The sequence below is a fragment of the Colias croceus genome, chromosome 26 (assembly GCF_905220415.1).
Source record: "Colias croceus chromosome 26, ilColCroc2.1".
NCBI lineage: Eukaryota > Metazoa > Arthropoda > Insecta > Lepidoptera > Pieridae > Colias > Colias croceus.
This window is the reverse complement of record NC_059562.1, coordinates 5,708,177-5,727,233: the sequence shown is the minus strand read 5'-3', so window position 1 is coordinate 5,727,233 and position 19,057 is coordinate 5,708,177. Positions and strand designations below refer to the sequence as shown.

Below are 19,057 nucleotides of genomic sequence, written 5' to 3'. Positions count from 1 at the left end.
GTTACTCAATCACGCCTTAACTACTGAAACAATTTGCATGAAATTGGGTATAGAGATATTCTGATACCGAAGAAAGGACATACGATAGGTTTTATCCCGGAAATGCCACGGGAAAGGGAACTATGCGGGTTTTTCTTTGACTGCGCGGGCGATGCCGCGGGTGGAAAGCTAGTACTCTATAAAGAGATTGCTATTTTTTTGTTTTATGGCATTCAAATCCATACTAATATTATAAATGCGAAAGTAACTCTGTCTGTCTGTCTGTTACTCAATCACGCCTAAACTACTGAACCAATTTGCATGAAATTTGGTATAGAGATATTTTAATACCCGAGAATGGACATAGGATAAGTTTTATTCCGGAAATCCCACGGGAACGGGAAATATGCGGGTTTTTCTATGACTGCTGCGATGCTGCGGGTGGAAAGCTCGTGCTTTATAAATATAAATTTATACTCTATATAGAGTCGATTCGAACTTCACCGCTCTACAATAATTTTGCTAACAAATATCAACATAGCTACAATAACAAATAGACATTCCAAAATTTAATTTAATATCATTTTCTTCAAATCCTGTCCCGTCTTGCAAACCGCTAAGCCGCTTGGGACTCGAATGTGGTTCCAAACCACACAGTTGTTTTAAGACATTTTCCTTTGTTTCTTGGAACGAAATTAACTTGCAAATTTATATATTTGAAACGATTTTAACGAAGTTTGAACGGAGTGAAATGGTAGATTTTATAGAAACGCAGGTAAATTATGATCAATATAACAATTAAAATTGTAATGCATAGAGTTAGGACGATGCTCATAAAGAAAATTATAACAGCATATCCAGTATACATAATTATTTGAATAACTCTACATCTATCTTTTATTTTTAATTTACTTCTTATCGAACTCCAATTTAATTTATTAACATAATAAATAATAATACACGAGGTATTTACCTATTAAATAATAAAAGCGTAAAAAATTGAAATGGTCAATTCGGTAGAGTCGTGTATTACAATTCTCAATTTTAGTTTCCAAGTAAAGTTAATAAAACAAGCTGCAAAGGCATTACTACTTAAAATCAATATATTTTGAACCAATCTAGCATGTCTATTGTCTATACTCTATGCAGTTTTAATTATATATTATATATTCCTCTAAGCTTTCGCTTCAAACCGAATTTATAGCTTAACTATTATAGCAGAACTTTCAATCTTAAACTACAATAAAACAAATACCATTTAAAAGTTCGCACGATTATAACAATTTCACTTATAAAATGCTAAACGGAGTGACGCCCTCATAAAGCATCCATTGTGATATGAGAGATCAAGACAAGCCTGTTTAACGGTCGTGGATACAGATTATATGAAAATTGTTAATTGCACGCTGTCTAACGCTTGCTTGCGCTATGTGGCCAGGAAATAAGCGGATAGGATATAAGGCTGAGCGAGTTGTGGATGGTTAAATTTAATATTGAGAAATCTATGTCTTATTTCTATACTAAACTAATAAAGCTGAAGAGTTTGTTTGTTTGTACGTGCTAATTTCAGGAACTACAGGACTGATAAAAAATAACTGAGTGATATAAGCTTAATATTTTATAAGTCTTGCGGAGCCGGGGTGCACCGCTAGTATAGGTTTATATATAATATATTACATTGTGATGAGAGTTATATATTGAATTAGTTAACGACTAGTTAGTCTTTTGATTTATTCTTTTATTTCAATAAGTATATATATTTATATTTGTTGGTAGCTCTATTTGTTGTATATCCTTGTCTCCCATGTATCTTTTTACTTACTCTACCTTGCTTTTTCTAGATTTTTGTATAAATCAAACCGCCAATCTAGTGGCCCTAAGCGTAATTGCAACAAGTGCCGTGACAAGTAATTGCGCGTGCGTGCGACTCCCACCTGCCGACACATGTATATTTTTAATTATTATTTTTGTTTATGTCATTTATTTCAAAGTTAATTTCGCGAAGGGTTGCGAGTTAAGTAAAGATTTATAATTATGGTTACTCACTATTCTAAAATATTTTTATGATCAAGTCAAATTAGTATGGTTCTATAACAATTGTATTAGGTATAAAAATACACGACAACAGCACAATACAGTACTTTATTTTGTACGAGTTAAACTACAGAATTGAACTTTGAAGACGAAACTTCCCAATTGACGCCCCAAAAGATTTGTCACAATAGATCGCTTGACAGAACTCAAAACCAGTAACTTTATTACAAGCGGATCCGCGGCTAATAGCTAGCTATATATCACACAGTCCATTTCAGAGATCTCTGTAATGAGGAACATTAAATGACGTCACGAGAAATCCGAAATCATCATCATCAACACCCCTAAACCATCACACAAACTACCATTACCTGTATCATTGAAATATAAACCCTATTACGTATAGATTAGGTGTAATTTCTACTGACTTTGATGTTAATAGTTGATGTAAAGAAAAACTGACCTTAGTTTAAAGGAGTTAAGTTGATTTTGGATTGTAGTGTCAAATAGTTGAAGTAAGGCTGATAGGTGCCAATTTGTCACGAAATAAAATTCGTCCAGTCATAAAACGGTTTTCGAAATATTCGCTTTTTTGTGGTCATTTGCAATTTCTTATGAAAACACGTTTGAAATTTTATTAAAAATACTGTTGTTAGTATAAAAACGTTCTAATAAATCTTAAGTCTAGGTGAGATAGTTTATTGTTGGTGTTTTTCATAAAAAGTTTGAACTGATTTGAATCTTATCTTAATATTATGGATAGTGTATACTTTTATTAATTTACATAGCTTTATTTAAAGAATCCATAGGTTGGTTGTAAGCAGAAAAGCAGTGAAGCATAACATAATAATTATAAAAACTTTACAAAATATGTATCTTATAAAAATTAACTTTGCACATAATATAGCCTGTCTTAATCAGGAATCACGTACATATACAATGGTGAAAGAATTTCTCAATGGGTTCAGTAGTACCTGAGATTGCGGCGTATAAACAAACAAACTCTTCTTTATTTTATTAGTATAGATAATCGTCAGCTTTCATTAAGTGACCTTTCAAAGGGCACCTACAGAAGCGCCGATGGTAATATGAGGAAGAATTCGTGGATCGAACATGATAATTAAAAAACAGTTAGTCTCCTACGGTCACATTTTTGGCGGTCGTCGGCCATTTCTAAAGCTAGATAGGGGTTGGCAACCTTTTGTCACAAAGGATTATTATTTCTGTAAAATATTAGTAAAAGTATGTTTGTATTTTACATTTGAATGTCAAATTCGGTGATCGGATTTTACTGAATTTTAGCACGGAAAATAAACTAAAATTTTAAGGTCGGAATATATGTAAAGATTGATGCTGTAATATTATTAAAATGTGAAATGCAAGCGCTAATGAAGTCTATTTATAAGATAACCTAGTTTGTAAGATCAAAAAGCATTCTTTATGTTGTTTACTTTGGTAAACGTTTGCGTTTAAAAATAAAAACGAAGAATTAAAATAGAAATAACGAGGTGAAGTCGTCTAACGCATGGCTTCAGTTAATTAAAAAAGAAACAAAAGAAATTAATTAAAGAAACCAACACGACTCAGCTAATTAAATTAAATGATGCAATGTTTTTCAGTATCTTTGCAATTTATGCGATAATTGACGCGTTTTAATATGATAACTGCCTACAACTATTTAAAGTTCCATTATTTATAATCCAGCACGCAGTTTGCAGACATTTTGCATGTCAATTTTGACATAATATCCCATAAATAAGCGTATTTTTTTAAATTTTGAAATATAAACAACATGACATCAACCTTGTAACTTAATCCATACTTATATTATAAAGCGAAAGTAACTCTGTCTGTCTGTCTGTTACTCAATCATGCCTAAACTACTGAACCAATTTTCATGAAATTTGGTATATTTTGATACCCGAGAAAGGACATAGGCTACTTTTTATCCCGGGAAAATGACACAATCGCGGAAATCCCACGGGAACGGGAACTATGCGGGTTTTTCTTTGACTGCGCGGGCGAAGCTGCGGGCGGAAACCTAGTTTTTTATATCTTTAAGACGGTATTAATAAAAAAGTTATAATCAGGCGAGAAGTTATTTTCCAAAATCTGTGTGGCGAAAACTTTTCAATGTTCAATTGTGCATTGATTGAAAGAAGATACCTACAGTCGTAATTACATTTTTGACTTATCAATAAAGTCTATTTCATCAACCAATTTAATCCTGATCCTATCAGCTTTATAAATTTTAGTAAGTTTAAAAATAGTGTATTTTTTATTTAGTATTTAACTGTGAAATATTTTAATATCATTAACACTAAGCTTATGTTTAATTCGGCATTTCAAGCTACCAAAAGTTGCTGCCCCCTGAATCGGCACCGAAAGCGGGCTAGCGGTTTCGGCGGAATGCGAAAATTTACACAATAGCAATAAGTATCAACCGATCCAGCTTTTTGTCCGTCCGTCCGTCCGACCGGCCCGGTATGCGCTATTTTTGCGATGACATTCTTCCTACCGTTTTGATTAAGCATGGCCTAAATGACTGCTTAGTTTTTCGTGATTGCTCGTTCGGATCTGTTGCTATGGTAGATTTTTGATAAATAAATGATTAAGGGCTGATTTTTCAATCCTTGGTTATAACTTATTCATCGAATAAGGAATTAAACTACCCACAAACTACCATTCCAAAAATGTATTCTAATTGTCTGTATAACACAGTTTACAGGTAACATTTTAAAATGTTCGTGTAATACTTTATTGGACGGTTAAATTTTACCAAGGATTGAAAGATCGCCCCTAATTAATGTTGATCAGAGTAAGTATTAGCCAATGACCTATTTATTTATTTATTTATTTAACTCTTTAATAGTTGTACAGATAGGAAACCTTAGAACTACTACATATAGAACAGAGTACAACTATTTTGGCGGCCTTATCACTTAATAGTGATCTCTTCCAGGCAACCACGGTAAAAGGTAAACAAGCAAAATGATCACTATTGGCGGGACGAGAACAGAAAAAATAATAATTAATAGCAAAAAAACACAAAAAAAAAATAATAATAATGTATCCACCTTAAATAATACATGTCTATATACAATATCACATATACTATACATATACATACACAATATATAAATATATATATATACCTATATATACATAAATAAAATAAACAGATATACATACCAATTACATATTATATAATATACATAAATAAATATATGTACCTACTTAGAAGGAAACACACTGATATTGAATAAGATATAATTATTATACGAATACCATCTATATCTAATACAGATACCACGTACATATTGAAACATAATGAAAATATAAAAGAAAAATAAAAAAGTTAAAAAGATATTACTGCTATTATATATTAGTTATTTACCTATTATACTTTTTTATATATCATAGGTATTAGCAATTATATTTGGAGGACTGAGATACTAGTAATAGTTTATCAGGCAAACATTATTTATCCAGGACACTGTAGGTATCTGTAAGTATCTGTAAAACTTATTTGTTCAACTAAACTTTCGCTTCGTTCAAGCTATTTCGGAGGAGTTTGCTTACATACAAACACCGCGTATATTATCTGGGTTTTATAATATAAAAATGCATAATATTATTATACCTATAAATTAGTGACTAACAGTTTATTATTATTTTACGGATATAGCGCAATAAATAAATAGTGCAAGATTTTTTAAGAATGTGTGTAGGTGTGTGTAGGGTATATTACGATTTGGAATGTTTTATGCAACTTTGGACGCATGCATACTATTTTTGTTGCTTGAGAAAAGAGATGGATACATTATTATATTATAAAATGTATTTATGACCACACTTATGTTGAAAAAGTTGTTCGTAAAACTAGAATTTTGCAACTGTCTGTAAGTATGAAAAGCAGTAGTTAAATAACAAGTTATTTGGTTACTGCTAATTATCATTAATACAATAATTAACCTCGCATTTTATGTGTGTTTGTTTGAAATCGCAATACGATGAGTAAAAAAATTAATGGACAATTAAATCAATGCGGGATAAGGTACCGTTAGTATAACAAGCAGATACGATTATTATTGAAAATAAATAAATTATAGTTAAACAATAAATAATCTGCTCCACTGCTGGGTTTGTTGTATAAGAATTAAATTTTTTATCAGAAACCTACACGGCCTAAATAGTCTCGACGAATCATTTTCCAACCAGAAAGCTTTCGAATAAAAAAAGAGTATGTGTGTCGAGCACACGTGTCAGAAGTGAAACTTCTTTGGCAAATAAAAAGAAATAACCAAAATCGTCGCCTTACTCTATGTCGTGACGGTATGACGCGACCTTGAAATTTTAATCTCAACGCGCTCTCAAAAATAATCATCAAAATCGATTCACCCAGTCGAAAGTTAGGAGAGGACAAACTTAAAATAAAGTCGGATGCAACCTTATCCTTTTTTGAAGTCGGTTGATTTTTTTCTAGAACAAGTAAATTAGTCACATACTAGGCATTATAAGGCGATTCTGTAAAGGAATAATTACTTATTTAAAGGTAATTATGATATTTTGCATACCTTACTTTATATGTGCGTTTATCTTCCGTTTGAGTAAACAGATCTAGGTGTGTATTAAGCGATGTTCAAGTAATATATGGAAAATATCTAAAGATAAAGGAAAAGATTTAATATTTCTAAAATGGTTCTCCAGTTCTTACTCAGATTTTACTGGCTATAGTATAAAGTCACTATCATAAATTATTTTTATTAGTGACGTTCTGTTGAAACTTTTTCAAGCTCGGCTAAGCATGTTTTGCACATTTTCATAAATTTGCAAGCAAATATAGAAAATATATCATGAAGAATCTAATAATTCCTCATATTTTAAACGACGAAAGCATGCTACAAACAATGACAAATAAATTACATATTATATTATGATCTTGTAAGCATAATATAAATCCTTTCAGAAGTCTATTTAAACCATCTATTTATCTCTTACTTCGATAAACAATACTTTTTATCACCAAAATTGTGACCAAGACCTTAAACTCAAAATCGATACATATAAAAAGTATGTATTATCTACGGATAATTCGCACAAAAGGAAAGTAATTACGATAAAATCGAATTTCCCGCAAATCGTTTCTGCGAACGGTACCTACACTTGAATTGAATTTTGATGAGTGACAGCCGGCCGGCTCATTATCATTTTGCCATCGACGCCATATTTAAAAAAATTGTGTCGTTAAGGCGTATATACAATGCATACTTCCATAATAATTAATATCTGTTTGTTAGTTACACGGTTTGTTCGTGGGACAGAAATTTGATAAAGCATTTTTATAGGAAAGTGGGTTCAAAATTTGTATAAGCTTAGGGAAAGTAAGTCAAAAATCTAGATAATTAATACAAGCTTGAACTGGGCAGTTTCGAAGGACCAAAAAAGTCCTCATGTATAGAAAAAGATTTACGTCAAGCTCATTGCTTGAGCTTTATAAGTTGTAAGTAGTCTATTAGAACATAGTTCAGTTTAACTTTAAAATGTGTATATAAAATAATAGACGCAGATCACACTTATAACCTAATAAACTATAATATGTTATTATTCAGATTTATTTCGAAGGGAATTTTCATACGAGCTAGAAAATTGCAAGGAATTGATGACTAAGATATTTGTATATCGGAAATATTTAGGATGGGGACTGCTATTATTATAATGATAAATCATTATATAAAAACTTTAATATAAAGTTTATTCGTTTAAGTAGCTGATTACAATTATGATAATATTATTATAATCAACCCTTCTTCTGTAGGTTTCTATTATATTAGTTATTGTATGTAAACTCGCCTTTACAGCCATGCATTGTTTCGTATCAACCGATTATCAGATCCGAGAGCCAGTTTTAAGAACTTATCGAGGTATTTAGTTTCACAGCGAAGTATATTGAGGAAATGCTTGCGAAAATTCATTTTCTTATGCGGAAGTTAATTTTATTTAATTATATGCTGTTTATCTCACAGTTGTCGTATAGCATGGTACAGGATTATTGATTTATTTTATTTATATATCAAGGTTTTTATTTGGGTTATATAAGAAGAGTTATTAATTTATGAATGTATTTTTAAAGCTAAAGCGTTAACACGTTAATTACTGTACCCAGGTGATCATTTAATATGTATTTATTTAATTAAAAAGTATTATAAATATCGAGTTAAAACTCCGATAATTTTAAACCCAAACAAAGGTAGGTATACAAAATTAATTATTATTATAGGTACATCACATAAGAGCGACTTGTAAAAGGTAAAAGAATAAACCGACAAAGAATTAGTGTTAATATTACATTTATTCATTTTAATATGGTACAAAAATGTTCCATACCTGTGGGCACATCTTGCAGTGATACTTCCTCGCGTGTGCATGCAGTGGCTGCAGCTTCGTGGGGCCCTTGCCCAGCGGCTGGGGCACCACCAGCAGCCCGCTGCCCGTGTTGCCCCCAACTGGGGACGACGATGACGAGCCTGGAAGGTGTACGTTTATATGTAACACGTTTTGAATTCACGAGGTATTTTTAATCAACTACAGTCGATTTTCACCAGAGTGTGCACTTTATTGAGTGAATAAGTAGAAGCTTTTAGAAATTTCTAGTTATAAGCTATTTGTATGCCAAGTTTACACTAAATTGATTGAGGAGTATTCATAAATAAAATTCGTTCTGATAAATTATCTTAACTTAATCTAAATAACATTTCCTCGCGTGTCATTCGCTTCCCAATTCATAGCTCCATATAAACTTAAACCCATGTTTCTACTTTACCCTTTACTTAAAATTTTGCATTAATAGGTATAATTAATTTGTTCACTCACAAACTCGTGCTCATACATAAAATGACAAATCTAAACACACACACATACACACCCACACACATTCACCCACACACACACGCACACATGCGCCCACACACACAATACATACACACACACACACACACGAATACACTCCACACTTAACTATTAATATTTTGTTATTTAAACAGTTTATTTTTCTCATGTAGATAACCTATTTTAAGTTAAGGAAGAGCGGGTCCTCCTGACACAGGTTTTATATTAAACTTACTAGGAGGGCCCTACTACTCCATATTGTATGAAATTGAGAAGGGTAAATAAACTATTTTTTATTTTTATTTTATTTTAATTATTTCGTTACATTCAAACTCATTATACTGTCCTCACTGCCAACAATAATAAAACATTATATGCCTTAATCACAGATCACAGAAACTAAAGGGAGATATGGTTAGGGGGCGGGGCCGGTGTCGCAGCAATATGCCCAAAAAAAGAACACATGCTGTTTGTTGCATTCAGTTGACGTTCGACCGTCGGCCGGGTATTATTTGACAATGCCGCGTTGTTCCGTTAAAGTTTGTAAAAACTGAAGTGAAACCAGCAACTTTAAGTCAAATGGAATCACATACCATCGGTAAGTACTGATTATACGATTTTCTTACTATAATTTCAAAAACAATATTACGTTGAGTGATTTCTTGGTTTCATTATGTGACAGAACGACAGTCACATTAATTTATGTAAATAGTTTACAATGCTTCTTCTGTACGTGACTCTATTCAAACGCGGAGTTCGAATACCGCAATGTATAATGAAGATACTAAAGCTAACAAAAACGTTCGATCGTGTAGTACGGCCGCTGCTCGCGGTCGTTACTTGAGGATGCGCGTCGAGTGTGTCCATGTCGATAAGATTCGGATTTTTTATCGTATTATGTATTATTTTACTACCTTATTATTATATCATAATGTATTACTATTAGCTTAATATCTGAATGTATTATTATTATTTGATAGGTACTCGAGCAATAATTTTATAGTGATTATTATACATGGATTAAAAAAAAATCACTTATTTCATACTTATTTTACTTAACAATAAGTCAATAGGCAATGCTTTATGTACTTCATCACCATGAATGCTACCATCAAGGTGTCCATTTCTATTTTCTACCTAGTTACTGTATTGCCTATAAATTGTTTTAATTTTAACGTTTCTCATTTTATCGACAAGCAATCCCTATCGTAAACGCATATCTTGCGGCTGTGTGGTGCTGTATACGTACGTTACTTACAATCTAGTGTGCGAACGAATAGTCGCTCTCAAATTTTTGTGTGATGACACGCACACAACGCGAAGTATTGTTTTTATTTTGTTTACTGTTGTGTGCGTAAATTTGTTATGAGACACTGGTTTCGTACTCAGCGCAAGCGATTGGCATCTCTCTAGATCTCTATGGCCTTAATAAAGAACGATCAACATCATCTTAGATTACAAAACTTATAGTTTTTAAGCCGGTAAAAACCCGTTAAATTACCTACCTGATCGTCCTGGCCCCAGGCCAGTGCCGTACAGCATCTGGCTCATGGACTGGTGGTGACCCAGCCTGTCGTCAGTCTTCTGGTGGACGCTGCCGTCATTCGTCATTTTGGCCTGGAACAGAAAATAATAGAATAGCTTAGTTTTGGTTGGAACAGAGAGGAATAGAGATAATCGTTTAAAAAAAATAATAAAATCACACAGTGCAAAAGCTTATGTGTAAAATATACATCAATGATAACTACAAAAAAAAAATTATGTAGAGCGCGGACTTAAGAATGAATAAATGGCGAATTAAGAATCTCTCCTTTCTTTAAAATAACTACTAGTAGTAGTAGTAATATATTAAAATATAATAAATCAATATTGTAATATGCAAACTATAACTATTGCTATGATACATGATTATCCGTGGAAGGAACATTTCTAAATACATATGAGAAGACGACCCACATCCAAATTTTGACTCCAGAATTCCAGAAACTCGCTAATACAGTATAAATTAAATTCCATCAAAGGGCAGTACCAAACTAATATTTTGTAACACTCGTAAATTAGTGTGACCACGGTGTCGGCAAATCGTGCGTTATTAATGCAATGGTCGCTAAATTATTGAATTTGGTCACCCTAACTCTCTGGATGATTAATATTAAAAGTTCACTGAAGTTTTGGTATATAACTCAATATGTATAGTGATGCTTACTGGTCGATTGTTTAGAAAGTTTTTGTTTTTTTTTATCTTCACAACAAAGATTACGGTAACATACACATTACATTTCCGTATATACATATTATGACCTACTTATACAATACTTAATATGCTTCAGTATTTTTGCATGAGTTCTTTCATAATAAGTTCAGTAAATAGCTAAAAAATTTAGAATATCAAGGTTACTTTTACAAAACTTTACATTTAAGGACTATACCCACCAGAGCGTATTAATTAAGTACCATATCAATGTTGTATCTATCGGCTTAAATCCGTGAACTTAAACAAATATTTTTTTTCGATACATAAAAAGTAAATAGACAGGAAAATTCTAAAAAGGACACTATAGTATAATACAATAACAATAACATAATGTATAACATAGACAAAGAATGAAATACATAACTCAAAACTCTGAAATCACAAAAAACAACAATACTAAATCAAAATGTATACCGCAGTAAACGGGTTAGCCAAATTAATTTATCAAAGATAACGTCCCGAAACAACCCCGATTCAATTTAACTGATCGAAGGTTTTAGTTCGGGGGAAATGGGTGGAAACTGACCTGCATCTTAATATAATATATCATCGTTACCTCGTAATTATTGAAATGTGTAAGTTACTAGCCCGCCCCGACTCCACTTGACTTGACCAAGTATTAAATAAGTGAAAATGAATTTACGTAATATCAATAAAAATAAATATAATGTGAATAGTTTATTTTAAACTCTCTTTCGTATAATGTTAGTGTAGAAGCAAACAACAAACAACGAAAATTTGATATAGAAAATGAAACGACGTGTGACAAATCTTGTTAATGCTATCAAATAAAACAAATTTCCGAACAGTAATACTTCACTGAACTGAACAGTATTCCGTCGACGAAATCTTCATAAAATTTCCCGAAAACGAAACTCCTAAAACATTTTCTTTAAACTGTGTCGTAAAAGGAATATATCGCGTCAACGTCCGAGCAGCGTAGAATCTTTTTAAAACAGCGCCATCTATCGTGCTTAATAGCAAATTTTGACATAAACTGCGCGCTGTAACAAATAGTTGTTTTTCCGACCCACTTTCAGCGTTTTAGGGTTAACCGAGATCCGGATTTTTATTTTACGAAGTAAACAACCGGTTTTCTTGTAAAAATTTTGTTTTAGATACACATAAGCTGTAATATATTGAGCTATTAAAAGTTTTGAAGACGTTCTAATATCGTTAAGAATTACTACTAGGTAACTACTTCGACGCACGGTTTCTCTCGTGCGATACCGCAATTTAAAGTATTTAGCTTACATTATACAATTTACATGCAAAATTTACTGCTTGCTTCAAGTATTATTAAATTTAGACACACAAACTCTAAAAGATGATAAAAAGCGGCATTTTTTATAAAACCTATAATACTTAGACGCGCGTTACTAAAGAGATAAAATGATATACAAGTGATAACTGCGTTAAAAACAACCGACTTCAAACTTGCACTTGCAAAATTTACAAATACCTACATACAAAAATGCTCATAAAATAAAAACTACTGGGCCTATCCGAATAAAATTTTTATGGGACCAATTCGACACCATCCCGCATCGAACAAAAAAAGAATCACGTAAATCGGTTCAGAAACCTCGGAGTAATCGGTGTACATACATAAAAAAAAAAAAAAAAAAAAAAATATACCGGCCGAATTGATAACCTCCTCCTTTTTTTTGAAGTCGGTTAAAAATGCATACAAAGTCAAGTGGAAGTGCTAGGGCGGTTCCTGCGACGGACAGATTGCAAATGATCCGCTTTGTCCCAACATTGGCCCCGGGGACATTCATAAATTATAACTTTTCATACTTAAGATTCACGTAGGTACTAATGGCCCATGCCCCATATTTGAGATGTAAGTGAAATAGAGTTATCTGTTTGCAAGTCACATTTATTTAGATAGAGTTAACATAAATTATACGAGTAGGAAAATAATAAAAATACGGACGGAATATTTTATAATGTACATTATCATAACAGACAACATTACCTTTTTTGTCATACTTTTCATGTACCTACGAGTATAAATCACTTCATATATATTTTAAGTACATTCATAATATGACTCCTGTCATGACGTATTTGTAATCTGACGGTAAGTGACACATATAAACTTATATACAAAATTCATACAAATTTAGAAAATAAAGAGGTAGAACCAAGGGTAGTACTGTGGTATATACTTGCTTATGCTGGTTGTGATGACATATTGTTGAATTGTGTAATAGAAAAACGTCTATAGGGAATAATTAATAAATGAAACAATAAAAACCTTCAATTAATTATCCTTAAAGATAAGCAACAAGACGAAGAATGTAAAAATTTACGAAGACAGTATTTTCCTAGTATAAAGTACTACAATAGAATATTCCTAATCTAGTTAAAACAACACATCTACACAAAGCAACAAATACAAATATTATTAACAAGCATAAAATGAAACAAGAATGCAGTGCTAAAACAAAATAATATGTAACAAATAACAAAGCTATGAAACTATCAATGACTACGCTTTCCTAATTAAAAGCCGCGTTATCATTAGACCACTTTTAAATGCATAAAATAACTTATTGAATAATGTGACCTAACAATACATATAGTACCAAATATCTGGCATTTTACTTTCTCATAATTTAAACTCTTGTCTGGAATCGCTATTTAGCGATAAGGTCGCCGTTTGTTAATTGTTATAAGGTATCCTAGGTTAAGTCTCAATTTGTAATTTATCTAGAGCAATCAAGCATAAGTAATCGTGTACATAATATACTTCCTAACCTCAAATTCATTTCACTATACCCTACAATGGCTGCCAAAGAAAATAATATTATAATCTTAAAAAAAGTATATACCGGTAAAACTTAACCCTCTGACAGTCGTCTGGTGTAAGTGTATACAATATTTATTTAAAGCAATATGAATGAAAAATAAATATGAAAACGCCGGTTATAGCTCTTTACTGTCACTAATTACGCAATTAGTTAATTGAAACCGTTTAGTACATGCTTAAACATTACTATGTTATAAGTGCATGTAATTATCACATTGTATACGTTCATTCATAAAATTATAAACGCTGACTGCAAGTGCACGATGCAATATATTTATTATTCAACTAGATGTCCGCCTGCGGCTTCGCCCGCTTCCGGGATAAAACCTATCCTACGTGTTAATCCAAGATACCCTCTATATGTGTGCTAAATTTTTACTACCGGTACTACTTTATGCGTGAAAACCATACATACATACATAATTACAAACCTTTCCTCTTTATAATATTAGTATAGATTTAGAATATTTATCCGTCTAATTTTTGAAATTTCTTTGATAGTTGGAAAGATTATCAAAATATGTACCTACGTGGCTTAAAATTACTTTTACGCAAAGTCTTTTTTGTCCACAACCCATTAGATAACCCAATGGCTGTAATCAGAATAAAAAACTTTGAATTAGAGGATACAGATCGAAAAAATTATATTTTTAAAATACATATTATAATTTTAATTTACTATGATTTTTCCAGCAATACTATGTACTATGTTTACTTATTTACTATCAGTACTAATCAATATTCATACCAATATTGTAAAAATATTTTACCAATTTCAAATAATTCGGCTACGTACAATATAACCAATGAGCGTATACTTTTTTGTATTTTTTGTAGACTAAGGTGTAAAAAAATAATATCTTATTTACTAATATTTATTCCCATTATTAATAATATCTACAGTATCTACAGTATAAAATTTATAAATTGTTATGTGTTTTAATTTTCATATATTTTTCTTTTGTTTATACAACATTATTATTATTATTTATTTATTTTTCTTTTTCTCTCGACCTACCTTTACAACTTAATTGAGCTGATTACCTTCTGCCCTGGTTGCCTGGAAGAGATCACTACTAAGTGATAAGGCCGCCAAATACTCTGAACTGCTCCTTGCTTTTATTTTTGTATGTTCTAGTATGTAAGTCTGTTTAGTTGTATTAAAGAGTAAAATAAATAAATAAAATAAATAAATATCTTATTAACTTATAAGTGGTCCAATGAACACGTGACTACTAAATCTCACCTCGTAGCCCTGCTTGATGGTCATGGCGCCCCGTGGTCGTGACCACGCGGCGTAATCCAAACCATCCTTTTGCTGACAGTGCTGTCGGTAAATATATGCATACGTTATTATATACAGATACTACTAAGATATGTACGATAAAACTTTTATACTACTTTGTATTTTATTGTGTTTGATAATATAGTAAATCGCGTTTGAAATCCGTTAAAGGTTTTAATTTCTATTACTACTAACATTTATTTTATGACGTGATGTGTGTAAGTTATGACAAAACGTATATATTATATTCATATGACTTTACATATATGATTAATTTGTATATGTCAGAGGTGTAGTGATACTTATAGCTACATACGTTGTAGAGGTATATCTTCATTGAAAAAATCAATGTGAGCTTAAATTTTCTTAAAGCCCAAGCTCTGTTTCTATTATGAAAAACTTGATGCATAACCTAGGTATATTTTGTTCTATAAACATAAATATAATCAAACCTTACTAAGGCAGAATCTTGCCTTCGAATTGATTTTGAAAAGACGACAATAGAGTTTTGCTTCTTGAAATATCATCAGCAACATATTAACTCCAACGTACTATTTTTTATGCCCCCATTAAAACATAGATGGCGTTATAATCAAATTTCCAGTTTTATTATTATTATAATACATAGAGCTTTACAATTTTAAGTATTTGTGTATATTCAAAGAACATTAAAGCTGAGTACGCTTTCAAAAGCTGCAATAAGCTTTTATGAAGATTTCTTAGCTCGTTCTAGTTTAAAATATGAATGGATGTGAAAATATTTAATATGCTTTTTATATGAAAAAGGGGTAAAGATCAGACTCTCAAAATACTTTATTTTTGAAAGATGATTTGTGAGGTTTATTTGAAGATTTAAATGTTATGTGTATTAAAATACACGAGCTTTAAGTTCGAAATAAATTTAAAGCTAAAAAAAAAGCTAGTTATTATTAATGTATGCAGTTACAATTTCTCTTTATACCTGTTTATTAAAATTTCAGCATATATTTACAATTTCCCTATATTAACTTTAGATAAACCAAATTATTAAAGTTCCAGCGCTTGCGAGTTGCGTCTCATCTCTAAAACGGCTGGAGCAATTTTGACAAATTTTAACTGTTTCTCTCAGCTGATATCATAAGTCCCGTGTCCCCTTGTCTTGATTCGATTCATCATATTTATATTTTTGTTAATTTATGACAGTAAAATAAGTAGCAGAGTAATTCGGTTTGCATTTCAGACAACTCTACATTTTTCTCCAGAATCGAACGTAATAAGTAATAACATACACTCTAACCACAGCATTAACAGGAAAGAATTTATTTAAGTAATAATTAAAGGACCAGTAGAATGAGACCCCTGACTATATGACGAAGTATAAGAGGTAGAGGTCTTGATAAAATTGCTGCTCTATATAACCTATCTTATAAAAAAGGTATACAGAGTCTTGAGACAATGCTAGGAAACTTGCAAACAACATTGAATTCGATTTTAATAACATATAATAATAATACCGGAATTAATTACCTATGATAGAAATTAATAACCTTATGAAAGAAGATGAAAAATTAAGAATGGTAAAACTTGATATTTGACGTGCAACCAATTGACCTAAAATTTATTTTCAAAACAAATTCATTCAAGAGATTAGCTATTACAAACAAACAGAACTTATCTTTATTACATAATCAATTATCATCGATCTACAATAGGACAAACAGACAAAGCAATAATTTCATATTATTGAAGACTCCCAATGCCTTCTACGACGTAGTTATGTCATATATTTATATATACGTAAGAAAAACGATTTTTATATCCGTGACCTCGCTAACATATAACATGTTAGTCCTAAACTCGGACGTCCCTGTCTGGATACGTGTGTGTGAGCGGGACGGATGATTCACGTGTGTAGGTGTGCTGCGACCGAAAGGTATGGAGTAGCGCTTGTTATATTCTTTAATATTTGTTTCAAAATATTTGTGAAGTAGCAGTGGATATGAAATTAATAATAGTAACGGTTAAAGCGATTGATGGTATCAAATTAAGGATTTATAAACAAGGGATAAGTCTTAAATATTATGTTTTTTATTAATGAACCCTAGATATGTCGACAAAACAGTTTTCGGGAACTCCCATACCTACATGCAAATATGTTTCAAACATTGAGAATTTATAGTAGATAAAAAAGTCACATACTCACATGGATCATAAACTTTATTTTTGCCAAGCATCTTAGAACATATTATTATTAAAAACACATACTTTTAATTTACATAATCTTGTTTTCCACATTTAAATTATACTATATCAAAGTTTGTATTAATATTCAATAACATATTCTACTAATCATCCATCTATGAATACAATAAATCCATAAATTGTGTTACGAATGGTTTTAATAACCCCTTAATTAAGTATAATAATTTATTTTAATCATCAATTACATATTCCTGAATAAGTTTACGTAATGCATTGTCTTTTATGTAAAGTACGAGTTCATTTAAAATAATTTATTTAAACGGTGGTTATAAGAAAATATAATATGACGACTGCAATAAAGTCGAATGGTGTATAAATCTTTAACCTGAAAATATATCACTCCTATCTAAATTCAACGGATAAAAACTAGAGCACATTGGTTGATTATTTGATAAATAATTGTAATTGAATAATTATTTATGTTTATCAACCTTATACATGTAAATTTGTTCAACAATAACAATTTAATTATGCAATGATACTTGATCTTTAACCATATTTTAAACTCCATACTAAAAACAATTTCTATAATCAAAATAAATAGCACCACAACACCGTCTCCAATCCACTGCTGTGCCCAAGAAAAACCCACGACACTAGAATTTTTCTTACACGCGCATGTGTGCGTGGCCACGTATGTGTGTGTGCTGTGCATGTGTGTCGGATAGTAAAATATTATTCTGTGGAGTCTAGAAATAACATTGTATGGATAATCAATAATGGAGAATTTTTATGCTCAAACCTGAACTTTGAGGCAGGTTCGGGTTAGTATGGAGGAAAATATTTATTATTACGTATTATACTGGATAAATGTAATGTTTAACTTTGTGTTTGGTTAGTGGGTAAACGTTTTGGGAGGTCGTAGTTTCGAAGATTATGATTGACACGTAATAAATTGGCTGTTGGTGACGAAAGTATCACATTAGGGATTTATTTCAAGTTCATCTATTAAAGAACATATTGTTTGAATTTATCACAATTATGTTATAGTTTTGAAAACTCAAGCATAAGGTAAATGAAGTTAAAATTACTTCTAAAATATATGTAAAAGTTTGTTAGGATGAATTGTTTTTAAGAAAAACCTAAGTACATGGGTAGTTTAGCACGTAGGTAACCTACTTCGTATCAAGCCCAGCTAGTATTAATGCGAATAAAACCATGTTATAAGTCATAAATTATTATAACTAAATAATAGCACATGTCACACCCACAGCACCAAAACAGCATCGCTTTTGGCGCATCCGTCACCGTCATACGCAGGGTGACACCCTTGAAGACAATCATTAACAATTGAGGGGTTTGAACCGTTTGATAAATGGCATGACATTGCTTAAATTAAGAAAATTAGAAATAACTTATATAAATATCTATATCTTTTTATATTTTTTACATAAATAAAATTCTCGTGTCAAAATGTTAGTTACCATACCTACTCCTCTGAAACGGCTGGACCGATTTTCATGAAATTTTTGTATACCTACCTAATAAGTAGATCTGAGAATCGGCCAAAATCTATTTTTTATACCCCTAATTTATAAGAGCAAGGCATAACAACGTT

At 31.3% G+C, this 19,057-nt stretch overlaps 1 protein-coding gene across 1 annotated transcript in view; it reads right to left on the bottom strand.

Annotated features, from left to right (window-relative positions):
• LOC123703384 (zinc finger protein rotund-like) overlaps positions 1–19,057 on the bottom strand; it is a 93,520-nt gene that overhangs the window by 54,838 nt on the left and 19,625 nt on the right. The window contains exons 4-6 of the mRNA XM_045651301.1: positions 15,220–15,300; positions 10,407–10,518; positions 8,401–8,540 (exon numbers count right to left, since the gene is read on the bottom strand). Coding sequence (XP_045507257.1) covers positions 8,401–8,540; positions 10,407–10,518; positions 15,220–15,300 — 333 coding nt within the window. The remainder of the gene's footprint in view (positions 1–8,400; positions 8,541–10,406; positions 10,519–15,219; positions 15,301–19,057) is intronic.